Source organism: Carassius auratus, chromosome 12, assembly GCF_003368295.1.
Source record: "Carassius auratus strain Wakin chromosome 12, ASM336829v1, whole genome shotgun sequence".
Classification (NCBI taxonomy): domain Eukaryota; kingdom Metazoa; phylum Chordata; class Actinopteri; order Cypriniformes; family Cyprinidae; genus Carassius; species Carassius auratus.
Genome location: NC_039254.1, coordinates 10483682 through 10497380, shown reverse-complemented (window position 1 = coordinate 10497380; position 13699 = coordinate 10483682). Strand labels below are relative to the sequence as shown.

Genomic DNA, 13699 nt, shown 5'->3' with positions numbered 1-13699 from the left:
GCACAAGCTTCTCAATAAAGATGGATATTGTCGTAGAACCGAAAAGCTCAGAGTAACAGCAGCAGCTCAATCCACTTACTCACAGTTTGTGGCAGAACATTTATAAAAGTTAAAGACAATAAAGAATAAATAAGGTGCACCTGTGATTTTCTCTCGTCCTGAAGATCCCAGAGATCAGATGATCTGATAGAAATAGAAATAGTGAATTCAGTAAAATTCTGAATAGAAAACTAGCATACTACATACTGTCTTTTGAAATATTATGTGAAACAACACATAATGCAATACGTTTTAAACAGTATTATCCTACATTATTTTACATAACTTTTTCCAGTTTGTGCCTATTTTCCATTTTAAATAAACATTTTTTGGTTGTAAATACAGTTGATATTACTTACGGTTCATTCACACCTCCATTACACACAGCAATGAATGAACAAACAAGTTAATTAACAAACGAATGAATGAACAAATTAACGAACAAACAAACTTCAACTTCAACAACTCTTTGTATAGCACGTTTTAACACAAACGAACAAATAAACAAACAAACAAATGAAAGAATGAACGATCAAACAAATGAATGAATAAACGAATGAATGAATAAACAAATAAATTAGTGAACAAATGAATTAATAAATGAATGAATAAATGAACAAATGAAAAAATTAATTGATGAATGAATGAATAAACGAATGAATGAATGAACAAATGAATTTATGAATAAGTGAATGAATGAACAAACAAATAAACAAATGAATGAATAAACGAATGAATAAATGAACAAATTAATAAATGAATTTATGAATGATAAGTGAATGAATGAACAAACAAACAAACTAATGAATGAACGAATGAATATATGAATGAATAAACAAATGAATGAACAATCAAACGAATGAATGAATTAACAAATTAATTAATTAACAAATTAATGATTGAATAAACGAATGAATGAATGAATAAATGAATGTATGAATAAGAGAATGAATGAACAAACTAATGAATGAACGAATGAATTCATGAATTAATAAACAAACGAATGAATGAGCAAATTAATTAATTAACAAATGAATGAATGAATAAACTAATGAATGAATTATTTGATGAATGAATGTGAGTGAATGAATGAATGAAATTATTCCGGGCAAAATCAATTTTGAATATATGCTAAATATATGTTGTAAATATTCAAGCCCAATAAAAAATATTTTTGAAATTGAAAACATATTTAGTTTCAATCTTTATAAACTTAAATATATTTGAAACTGTATTTCAGGAGCAAGAAAATTAATTTCAAATCTTTTCTCCAGATGTGTCATATGTGAATATATTTTGTTGGATTTAAAGATATGGAGGGACTATATATTTTTTTTAACTTTTTTTTTTTTTTTTTATAAAAAAATATATACAAAACAACTGACAAAATTGGTACAAAATCTATATTTACATAAATATATTTTGGTCACTTTTTGTTTGTTTTTTAACCATGGGGGTCACTAGTAAACGTTTGTAAATATTGTTATTATTTGATTACATAATCAAATTGAACAATTAGAGCAGTATTTATCTGGCACAACATTTCTAGCATCAAACATGAACACATTTACATTAAAAAAAAGCTAAACGTGATTTTTACTATAAAGAAAACTTTCTATGAACAATTCTCAATGAATCAACCGACTCAAATGAATCGATTCGCTTGAGAAAGAAATGATGCCCAGAAACATGCACACACACACACACACACACACACACACACACAAAGTACAACATTGTAAATTGAATTTTGAAAACAGTGCTAAAAACTACACACACACACACACACACACACCTTTACAGCGAAAGCTATTATTCTATATTAATTGTACCAAATCAATAGTGTTAAAAAAATCCCAAAATATTTGCATGCTCTCTGAACATTCAACCAAGCAAATCTGGCACACAGACGGTCAGTTTTTGTGATTTAATGATGCAAATCATAGTCAATAAATGCAGACTGTAATTTTTACTAATTACTTAGGACTAAACAAATATGGTTCCTTCACATGTAACAAATCATAACAGCATGAATGTGTGCAAACAAAAATTGCAAAAAACTAAACGACTCGCAAAATTGACATTTCTGATATTTACAAAATAATATTTAAAGTCAAAAGTAAAGCGGTGGGGATGACTATAGTTTATAGTCACTTCCAGCCCATCATCACCAACTAAAACAGACTCTAATAAATACTTTTAAAGGTCCTTCTTTCACGTCTTCAGGGCAGAGATCCAGACACTGTCTCTTTCTGCTGCAGCTTCAGGATCAGCTCCAGCAGATTCATCTGCATCATCACCTCCTGACAAACAACAGATCGAACAGCGTTTGACAGAACGAACGCAGACGGCGCTGGGCGTGAAGAAGAGCGACGCTGACCTGCGGGTTAGTGGTGATGTAGAAACCCGGCACGCCTGCTTTCTCCAGCGTGTTCTGCTGATCTAGAACCTTCTGATCCATCTCAGCCACCACCTTCTCGTCCATCATCCTCTGCTCTTCTTTCACCCGCTGATCGAGCGCCTGAAGGGTGTGGGTCAAAATTATATACCAAAAATCATTACGATATTAAGTACAGATCAAGCGCCGTGAAGATATTTGGTAAATGTCCTACCGTAAATATATAAAAACGTCATTTTTGATTAGTAATATGCATTGCGAAGGACTTAATTTCAATTCACTGCTCAAATCACGATGCACCGATTTATTTTACTGTCCCAGGAGAAGTACCTCAGCTTCTGCTCTCTGGCTGGTTTTCAGAACGGACAGATTGTGAGACTTGCACGTCTGCAGAGACTGTCTGTGCTTCCGAACCAAATCCTGCTTGAGAGCTGAAACACACACACACACACACACACACACACACACACACACACACGTTTGTTTCTGTGTAAAGTGGGTTCATCCCATAGGTGTAATGGTTTTTATACTGTATATCTCCCTTCACCAACCCTACACCTAACCCTAACCCTCACAGGAAACTTTCTGCATTTTTACTTTCTCAAAAAAACTCATTCTGTATGATTTATAAGCGTTTTGAAAAATGGGGACATGGGTTATGTCCTCATAAGTCACCCTCTCCTTGTAATACCTGTGTCATACCCATGTCATTGCACACACACACTCACACACACACACACACACACACACCTCTGTGCTCGCTGTGTAGCTTCTGTCTCTGGTTGTAGAGGTTTTTCTCCGTCAGGTGTTGAATGTCCAGCAGGCCTTGCACTATTTCATACACCGTCCCGTCGATGAGCGCCTGAGCCAGATCACTGAGCGTGGTGTAGGACAGACGCTGCTGAAACGAGCTGAAACACACCTTCATCACTCACTCATCCCGTCCTGTTACATCTATGTAGTCATCTAACAGATGCTTTATTCAACAGAAGCAATCAAAACCAACAAAAGAGCAATGATATGCATTAATCTGAGTTTTTATAGCATGAATGTCTACAGGCCAACTTTTCTTGAATCTTTTCGCTGTAACCGGTTTCTTTTTTAATATATTTTTAAACTATCAAATGTATGCATTTAGCTGATGCTTTCATCCAAAGCGACTTACGGTGCATTCAGGCTAACATTTTTTACCCAGCATGTGTTCCCTGGGAATCGAACCTATAACCTGTTGCGCTGCTAACGCAACGCTCTACCACTGAGCCACAGAAACACTATAAATAGAGAAAAATTTACAGAATAGATTGAATCGACACGGTCTCTAAATGTAAATGTCTCTGACACGTCAAAGATCTCGAAACTCCTGCAGTAACTTAGCTTTGATTTCTATTTGTTGATGTTTCTCTGGCAGTGATCACTGCTTCGTGAGGTCTTCTTGTGCATCAGAGATCTGTGATGTGATGTGCACACCTGGGCAGGTCCTTGACGAGCGTCTGCAGCTCTGAAAGCAGGTAATAGTGTCTCTCCTGTTGTCTGGCCGCATCAGACGGATCGTCTCTCACAGCGCAGTACATGTCCATCCTACATTCAGCCTGCACATCAAGGAGAAAACAGCTCACCACAGAACGTATCAATCCTTTTTAAAGTCAAAAAATAAATAAATAAATAAATAACTTAAATATTGGTTTGTTTTCTTCAGCATCTATGAAGAACCAGCTAAACCAAGCACAAGCCTTTTATGCACACACACAAGTCAGGGGGGACAGTTTTGTTGATTGAAATAAAAGGGAAATTAAAATAAAACTCAAATGTTAGATTAAATATTTTTATTAGAAATGTTGCCTTGGCAACTGACTAAAAATTATTCAAACTAAAACAAATGAAAACTAAATTGAAATAAAATAATAAAAATTACAATATTAATATGACCTATTGTGAATCGGGACTTCAGAGCGGGTTCGCGAATCATTTGAGTCAGATCGCGACTTCAAAACGGGTTCGCGAATCATTTGAGTCAGATCGCGACTTCAAAGCGGGTTCGCGAATCATTTGAGTCAGATCGCGAGTTCAGATCGGGTCCGCGAATCATTTGAGTCAGATCGCGAGTTCAAAACGGGTTCGCGAATCATTTGAGTCAGATCGCGACTTCAAAGTGGGTTCGCGAATCATTTGAGTCAGATCGCGAGTTCAAAACGGGTTCGCGAATCATTTGAGTCAGATCGCGACTTCAAAGCGGGTTCGCGAATCATTTGAGTCAGATCGCGACTTCAGAGCGGGTTCACGAATCATTTGAGTCAGATCGCGACTTCAAAGCGGGTTCGCGAATCATTTGAGTCAGATCGCGAGTTCAGATCGGGTCCGCGAATCATTTGAGTCAGATCGCGAGTTCAAAACGGGTTCGCGAATCATTTGAGTCAGATCGCGACTTCAAAGTGGGTTCGCGAATCATTTGAGTCAGATCGCGAGTTCAAAACGGGTTCGCGAATCATTTGAGTCAGATCGCGACTTCAAAGCGGGTTCGCGAATCATTTGAGTCAGATCGCGACTTCAGAGCGGGTTCACGAATCATTTGAGTCAGATCGCGACTTCAAAGCGGGTTCGCGAATCATTTGAGTCAGATCGCGAGTTCAGATCGGGTCCGCGAATCATTTGAGTCAGATCGCGACTTCAGATCGGGTTCGCGAATCATTTGAGTCAGATCGCGACTTCAAAGCGGGTTCGCGAATCATTTGAGTCAGATCGCGAGTTCAGATCGGGTTCGCGAATCATTTGAGTCAGATCGCGACTTCAGATCGGGTCCGCGAATCATTTGAGTCAGATCGCGAGTTCAAAACGGGTTCGCGAATCATTTGAGTCAGATAAGATCGCGACTTCAAAGCCGTATACACACACACACACACACACACACACACACACACACACACACACACATACATACATATATATATAAAACCACACACACACACACAGTTATAACCACACACACAAACACACACACAGCTACAACCACACACACACACACACACACACACACACACACACACACACACACACACACACACAGCTACAACCATACACACACACACACACACACACACACATACACACATACACACATACACACATACATACACACACACACACACACACACACACAGTTACAACCATACACACACACACACACACATCTTAAAGTCATAAGCAGTGCAATAATGAGGAGATAGCTGTACATAGATAGTTCTGTTCATGTACTGACTGACAGAGAAATTTTTTTTTTTTTTTTTTTTTTTTTTTTTTTTTTTTATTGCAGTTTTAGAACAAGAACATACAAGGGCAATAACGTATCAATTACATCAAAAGATAAACAATAATAAATGAAACAATAAAATACATAAATAAATACAAATTATTCAAAAACAAGATTTAGGGCTTTAAAATAATTTACAGTTATTTTTGCTTTGTTATTTCTTGTTTCTTTTAATGTATACAGATAGTGACCTATTTCTAGACTGACAGAGAAAATACGTCACGTGATAGAAGTGAATTGTTTATTGATCGTTAGTGTGAATCTCTGTGAATAGCGTCGAACAGCATCAAAACACAAATTAAACAGAAGCAAACTCTCACCCGCTTTAGATTTCAGCTTCCGGAGAGGAAAAGATTGATGCTGAAGGCGTGTCGAGGTTAAATACGAACGCGAGGTTGATGTTGTTGATGTTTATGATGTTAAATCACAAATATCAAAACAGACACAAGTTCCGATTGTTTTGAACTGTGCGTGCATGTCTGCGCATGCGCACTAGCGGCGTCTAGAGGTCCTTCAGAGCACGCTGGGCTGCCCCTTCATATGCCTAGACGTTTTCATACAGTAGTTAAATTTATTAGACATTTATTTATTAGATCTATGATTCATTTAATAATTGTAAAAAAAAATCTGTATTTTAAATGTTTTTGCATTAACCATTTTCTTTGTCTTTTGAAAAACAATTTCTCAAGGTATTCAATGTTGTCTTAAAAAGAAGTTTGTGCATCTTAACTCTGTATTCATTTATTTATTTATATTTTTTCTGTGATGACGTTGACCTCTGGTTTAATTTATAGACGTACATTCATTTATTATGTCTATGATTTAATTAATATTGGTTAAATCATCTTTATAGGAATCGTTATGTTTTATTGCATTGATCCCTTTAATTGTCGTTTTCTTCTCTTAATGTTATTAACCGATAAGAGTTAATGTTGTTCGCAATGTTAAAAGGAAAACCACTTTAAAATCCATTTAACAGTTCAGATTAATTGTTTTTATCACAGTATAGAAACGTTAGGATGCAGTGCACGTCGCTCACCTGCAGATGTCGCTGTTTCTCAGTTTCTCATCAGCATCACTGACGTCTCAGCATCATCATCATCATCACCTCATCATCACCTGAGATCAGAGACAGCGGTAGCATGACACTCACTCAAGCATTAACATCATCCACTGACTACAGGAAATATAACTTAATACCATTTCATTAATGTCAGTTAATTTGTGAACTGCTCTTAGAAATGAGGGTTTTACCTCCGTGTTTTCAGTGCTCCTAACCCGAGTTTCAGTTTTCTGATCGTGATGTTTATTGAAGATCATGGCCAGAAACACTTCTCTCTACTTTCGCATCGTCGAGGGACGAGATCTGCCTGCAAAAGACGTGTAAGTTCACGCAAAACAGCATGACTTTCTCCTATGATATTCATCGTTCCCAGCTTACACAAAACTTTATTTCTTAATGGTCACTGAAAGTCCAGTGTTTTATATATATATATATATATATTACATTTTAACGGAACGCTCCAATTGTATAACTTTGAAAGCATTATAGAAACGTTATTTAATGTCCTCTGACCGTTACAAAACATTTTTGAGAATGTTATTAAAATCCAGAAAACATTGCATGAAGGTTCTATTAATATTATACTGGAAACCCGGTTACAGAACGTTCCATTTTATAATTTTGTTTGTAACACAGAATAAACGTTCTGTTATTATTAACTGTGTGTATACACAACTATGACATAATTCTGATAATCTCCCCATTGGGTTATGAAAATTATATTTCTACATTAGAATAGAATCACTTTTTATTTTCTTTTTTACATTTGATTATTGTGTAGGCAATGTTTTTCTGCTATCTTGTCAAGAGCCTTTTTTAAATAACTTTAAACAAATGTTGTAAACAAGAAAAGTAACTGGAAAACTGTTAGTTTCTAACTTTGAGAGAATGTTCTCTAGTGTTTGATCGAGAACTCTGGAGTCAGAACTCTTGACATGAGGATGATGTTGTGTGTTTTTGTCTAGTTCTCGGTCCAGTGATCCGTACTGCATCGTCAAAGTTGACAATGAAGTCGTGGCCAGGTGAGTGTCACATTCTTACCTGTGTGTGTGTGTGTGTGTTTACTTAAGGGAGCACAATTCTCCTCAAAAGATACAATCTCAAAGAACTTTCCTTATAAAAGCAGAAATACTGTTAAATATTTTGTATATAATTATGAAATATATAAAGTCTGACAAAATTTACTTTAAAAAAAAGTTCAATATTTTTCAATAAAATAATGTGTTTTATCAATTGGACAAAACTGTCCTTAAAAGGGTAAAAAATATATATATTTTTAATAATTAAAAAATATATATATTTATTTATTAGTTTTTGTAAATATGAAATCTGACAAAACATTCCTTAAAATATATATATATTTTTAACTATATATATATATATATATATATATATATATATATATATATATATATATATATATATATATATATATACGTATGTGTGTGTGTGTGTGTGTGCAATTGTGAAATATGTAAAACTTGATAAAACTATCCTTAAAAAAGTATTGTTCTAAAATAATTACAATATGACAAAACTCTCCTTTTTAAAAAAAAAAATATATTAAAAAATATTTCCTTGTAATTGTGAAATATTTAAAATCTGACAAAATGTAAAGTAAACTTTTTTTTGTTGCATAAAGTAAATGTTTTTATAATTCAGAAAAACATAAACAGCTCCTCACCGTTTGAAAGGTTCATAGATCAGCTAAATCATGTCACATTAACTCTACTGATGTCAGCGGGTTTGTTTGAGGTGGCAGTGTTAATAAAATAAAATTCATGAAATTAAATATAAAAGCTCACTAATGTGGCGGCAAATATCTGCGTGCATCTAAATAATTGGGTTTATAATGTGTTCTTGCAACACATGCCAGGATTGATGGCCTCGATTGTAAATAAAGTAACAATGCTTCTGTAATTATAAAGATGCAAAAAGTTTTATTTTACAGTTAATTAAAGTCAGTCTGAAAAAAAAAACACATAAAAAAACGAAAGGCATGTCTCTAAACAAGTCGGTCATTTACTGCATTAATGCTTTGAACGCTCTAGTAATCATCATAACAGTCACTGATTTCTTGATTGCATGCATGATGATTAATGGTGATCTGTTTGCCACTGATGCTGTGATGATGGGATGCATCATTGCACTTGACAACATCAGCTGGTTACCATTGAGATCAACTAACTAACCTCAAGCCCCTCGCAGAAATGATGCTGTGTGTGTGAAGGAGTCAGTGCATGGCGTGCTGTGTTGCTTTCAGATGCTGTATTGTAATAGTTTGATGCACAGCACATGTGGTGCACATTTAAAAAAACATTGTGTCTTTTAAAATGGAAATGATCAGGCCTCCCTTTGAGAAATTGGCTGAATTGATAGATTGTTTTCCATCCTCCAAATTGGCTCCATGTTAAATGATGTGTTCTGTGTCCCGTCCAGAACCGCCACCGTCTGGAAGAACCGAAACCCGTTCTGGGGCGAGGAATACACCCTTAACTTGCCGAAGGGCTTCCATACGCTCACCGTTTACGTCATGGATGAAGACACCATCGGGTAACAAACACGCCGTGATCTCAGATTCACTCATGAACATGAGACTAGATGAGACTAGATGAGTAAACCAACAGTAGCTTATAAAAACATTGTTTTGAAATAAATGTGGAACCATTACAATGTTCCACTAACATTACTTTCACCCCAAACTGAACTGTATCTCAACGTTTATTTTTACATGTACAATTGTCTTTAAAGGTCAGGGGGGGTAAAAAAAAGTTTCTTACAACATTCTGCTAACTTTAAATTCACCCTAATATCTAACATAATAATATAATGTAACATTATCTGAACATGTATTTCTAATATTTTAACAATGTTAAAATGTCCAGTTTCCTGTCATGATTAGAACATTATTTAAAGGTTACAAAATTTTTGTTTTCATCCAAAATATACTTTTTAAGAACATTAAAATTTCTAGGTTTCTTAACGTGATTCGAATGTTGCAGACATATTTATTTACAATGTTCTACTTAACCTATTGTCACCCAAAATATATTACTTCGATTGTTGTAATAATGTTAACATTTCTAGGTTTCTTGTTGTGATCAGGGCATAGGTGAAATAGTAGGGTGCCACCCCCACTGTATCCCTCAACATCAGCCAATAAAAAAATATTGGTATAGTAAAATTAGCTAATTCACAAGATCAATACATCATTTATTAAACCACTTTGTCGAGTTGAATGCATCCTTACGAAGGTGTATCGAAATGCGTCATTCATACAGAGCGTCACATTATTTAAAGGGGAAGTTCACACATTAATGAGTAAGGATTAAGTAGTTGCATTGATTACTTTTATGCCATTGATCAGGCATTTATATGTAGTTTGGGGTATCAAAGGGTTTTATAGGGTTGACTGAAATAATAATGCAATAACTGACACTTCAAATCAATATCAATTCAAGCAACAACAACAAAGAAATTGAACAAAAATCAGATAAATACAAAAAGTAGCCATTGAACATATCTAAACGTATCCAATATTGGTTTATTTTAACTCAGAGGGAGTGTCAGCCACATTAAAAAAGTTGACAGCTTAAGTTATTTGTGGATTAATGCATATTGGAGACGCGAACCGTTAAAAACGATTCAGTTCGATTTGGTGAACTGGTTCAAAAAGATCCGGTTACATCAAATGATTCGTTCATGAACCGGATATCACAAACTGCTTTGTTTTGAACTCTCTCACAAAAGACACGGAAGAGAAGACAATGCTGAATAAAGTCAGCTAAGAAGTCACTAAGAAGAACCGGTTAAAATGAACGATTAGTTTGCGAATCGGACATCACTAATCCAGAATATACAGTTATTTGAAAGCCTGTTTATAAGATTCAAAGAAGATTAAAATATCAGTTTCAGTTCAGTTTCTTAATTTAAAATAACAGAGTGTTGAGTAGAGTGCTGTACAATAAAATAAATATTCCACAAATAGAAAACAGCAGTATCGAAACACCAAATAAAACATCAAAGACAGTACAAGCAGAAACCAATGCCTCAGCACACTGCAGTCTCAAAAGCCTTCTGAGCCTTCAGACCTCTTTTAAAAATACTTAGAGTAGGAGTAATGTAGAAAGAAGACACCAGACCACAAAGGCCGGATAACCTGTTTGTTTGTACTTTATCCTCTGAACAATTAAAATAGATTGGCTCAGACAAGTAAGAAGGAGCTAACCCATTCAAAGACTTATATACAAAAACTAGGAGCTTAAAGACATTTTTATACTGGACTTGCAACTAGTCCAGAGAGCACAGAATAGGAGAACTATGATCCCACTTGCGAGTCCCAGTCAAAAACCTAGCGGCAACAGTCTGTAGTGATTGCAAATGGTTTAGAGTAATTTGAAAAACACCCACATAAAAACAATTACAATAATTAAGCCTCGCAAACACAGATGCATGCATCACCTTCTCACAATCTTTTACAAGAAAGAAATGGTTTAACCTTCACCACTAAAAAAATGAACGATTTAACAACTGAATTTATCTGTTTATCGAATTTGAGGGTGTTATCAAATAAAACCCTTAGGTTTTTGAACACAGGTTTACAAAAAGGAGTCAGTTCACCTATATTTAAAAAGTTCAGGCACATTAGGACCTCCAAACCAAACTACACCTAAGTTCTGTCTTACTCTCGTTCAAATTTAAGAGGTTTGCTGACATCCAGGTTTTAACCTCCTTCAAACAATTCACAACGGAGTCCAGAGCATTTACATGATTTTTCCTCAAAGGCAAACACATTTGATTTGTATCATCTGCATAAAAGTTATAGGAAAACAAAAACTTTTGAAAAATTGTCCCTAAAGGTAAAATGTATAGAGAAAAGAAAAGAGGGGCAATAATAGATCCTTGTGGGACACCACATATCAATGGGGCAGAAGATGAAAAGCCTGACTTGAATTGACAGAGGAACTTCTATTCGGTTGGAATTATCTGAACCACTTAAGAGCGGTACCCTTAATATCTATCACTTCCTTAAAGCATGAAACAAGGATCCCATTAACAATCATATAGAAAGCTGCAGTTAGATCGAAGAGCATAAGAACCACAGAATGACCAGTATCATTTAATAATAAAATATCATTAAGTGCTTTTAACAACAGAGACACAGTTCTGTGGTAAGATTTAAAGCTGGACTGAAAAGTCTCTAACACAGCATTTAAAATAAAAACTTGACTAAGAACAGTTTTCTCTTGTAGATAAAGACGGACGTTTTGAAATCGGTCTAAAATCGGACAGAGCAGAACGATCCAACTTTGTCTTTTTAAGAAGTGGTTTCACCACAGCATTGTTCAGTGACAACAGCATCAAACCAGAATGGAGGCTATCATTATTAATATAAAGAATGCATGGGCCAATAATATCAAAGACCTTTTTAAACAGCCGTGATAGAGTACTATCCAGAGGACAGCCGGTGGGATTTTCTACAATATCAGTGAGTGTCACCAAAGATACCAACTCTCTTAATGATATAAGATGTTGTTAGCATGTGAAGTGAGAAAAGTAAAGTGAAAGTCGTGAAATTTGCCAAGTATGGTAACCCATACTGGGAATTAGTGCTCTGCATTCTACCCATCCAAGTGCACACACACAGCAGTGAGTAGGGAACACACACTCACATTCACACACACACACACACACACACACACACCATGAACACTCACCCGGAGCAGTGGGCTGCCGTTTTGCTCCAGCATCCGGGGAGCAATTTGACATTAGACATTAGCATGTCATCAGCATGTTTCCAGCATGATTAGCATGTTGTTAGTGTGTTGCTAGTGTGTTGCTAGCATGTTGCTAGCATGTTGCTAGCATTATTAGTAAGGTATTATCCAGTTGAAAAAAAAACAGCATATGTTGGTTAGGTATGTTTTGCATAAACCAGCTCAAACCAGAATTCCAGCTTCAAAAAATAGCTACATAGCATATGCTGTTTTTTTTTCAACAAGGTAGCATGATTAAAATGTTACTAGCATGATTCAATTTGATTTGCTAGATAGATAGATTTTTAGCAATTTCTAAAAGAGATTCCCGAAAAATGTCATAAGACACCTGGAGTTTATTCTTCTTTCACTTGCACGCCAGGGCTCAGTTTCGGACTTAGCAGATCTAACAATTGAAGGAGCAGTAGAGGTTAAAATGGAAGAGCAAGAAGATTTAAACTTATTTAATAACATCCCCACATCTATATTGTACATCTATATTGGGGGGGTTCTCCAGGGCTTGTCTCTACAGGTGTAGAGTCTACTGTCGGAGCAGAATGAGCAGAAACAACCAGACCTACTTGACTCATGACTCGCATACATCACAAAAGTAACAGCTTTATAATATGAAAAGGCCACATCCTCTAGTACAGAGGTTGGCAACCTTTTCGGCATGGCTTGCCATTTTAAAATTTTCTGGTTAACCACTCTGCCAGCACCAAATAAGGAGTGGAATAATTTACAAATCTCATAAACTTATATTTTATTCACAATAGAATAATAGATAACAGATCAAATGTTGAAAGTGAGACATTTTGAAATGTCATGCCAAATACTGGCTCATTTTGAGTTTCATGAGAGCCACACATACCAAAAAAATTGGGACAGGTAGCAATAAGAGGCCAGAAAAGTAAGATTTACATATAAGGAACAGGTAGAGGACCAATTAGCAACTTATTAGGTCAAAAGGCAACATGATTGGGTATAAAAAGAGCCTCTCTGAGTGGCAGTCTCTATCAGAAGTCAAGATGGGCAGAGGATCACCAATTCCCCAAATGCTGCAGCGAAAAATAGTGGAGCAATATCAGAAAGGAGTTTCTCAGAGAAAAATTGCAAAGAGTTTGAAGTCATCATCATCT

General features: G+C 35.5%; 2 protein-coding genes across 2 annotated transcripts in view; one reads left to right on the top strand and one right to left on the bottom strand.

Moving 5' to 3' along the window:
- Positions 1–1951: 1951 nt before the first annotated feature.
- Positions 1952–6244, bottom strand: LOC113111813 (protein DGCR6-like). Its single transcript, XM_026276911.1, has 6 exons — positions 6062–6244; positions 3905–4026; positions 3188–3348; positions 2768–2868; positions 2420–2560; positions 1952–2342 (listed from the first exon to the last, which is right to left on the bottom strand). The coding sequence occupies exons 2-6, from the start codon at positions 4012–4014 to the stop codon at positions 2262–2264; spliced, it is 594 nt and encodes a 197-aa protein (XP_026132696.1). The 5' UTR covers positions 4015–4026; positions 6062–6244; the 3' UTR covers positions 1952–2261.
- Positions 6245–6857: 613 nt separating this feature from the next.
- LOC113111812 (rasGAP-activating-like protein 1) overlaps positions 6858–13699 on the top strand; it is a 29144-nt gene continuing 22302 nt past the window's right edge. The window contains exons 1-3 of the mRNA XM_026276910.1: positions 6858–7124; positions 7770–7826; positions 9244–9357. Coding sequence (XP_026132695.1) covers positions 7060–7124; positions 7770–7826; positions 9244–9357 — 236 coding nt within the window. The 5' untranslated portion in view covers positions 6858–7059. The remainder of the gene's footprint in view (positions 7125–7769; positions 7827–9243; positions 9358–13699) is intronic.

What these genes read in the sequence shown, in the direction of transcription:
- LOC113111813 (XM_026276911.1), bottom strand. Translation starts at nt 4,014, where the DNA reads ATGGACATGTACTGCGCTGTGAGAGACGATCCGTCTGATGCGGCCAGA. An exon ending in CTCGTCAAGGACCTGCCCAG is followed by an intron (nt 3,349 to 3,904) that starts GTGTGCACATCA and finishes GGTGTGTTTCAG; the next exon opens with CTCGTTTCAGCAGCGTCTGT. An exon ending in GCTACACAGCGAGCACAGAG is followed by an intron (nt 2,869 to 3,187) that starts GTGTGTGTGTGT and finishes TGTGTGTTTCAG; the next exon opens with CTCTCAAGCAGGATTTGGTT.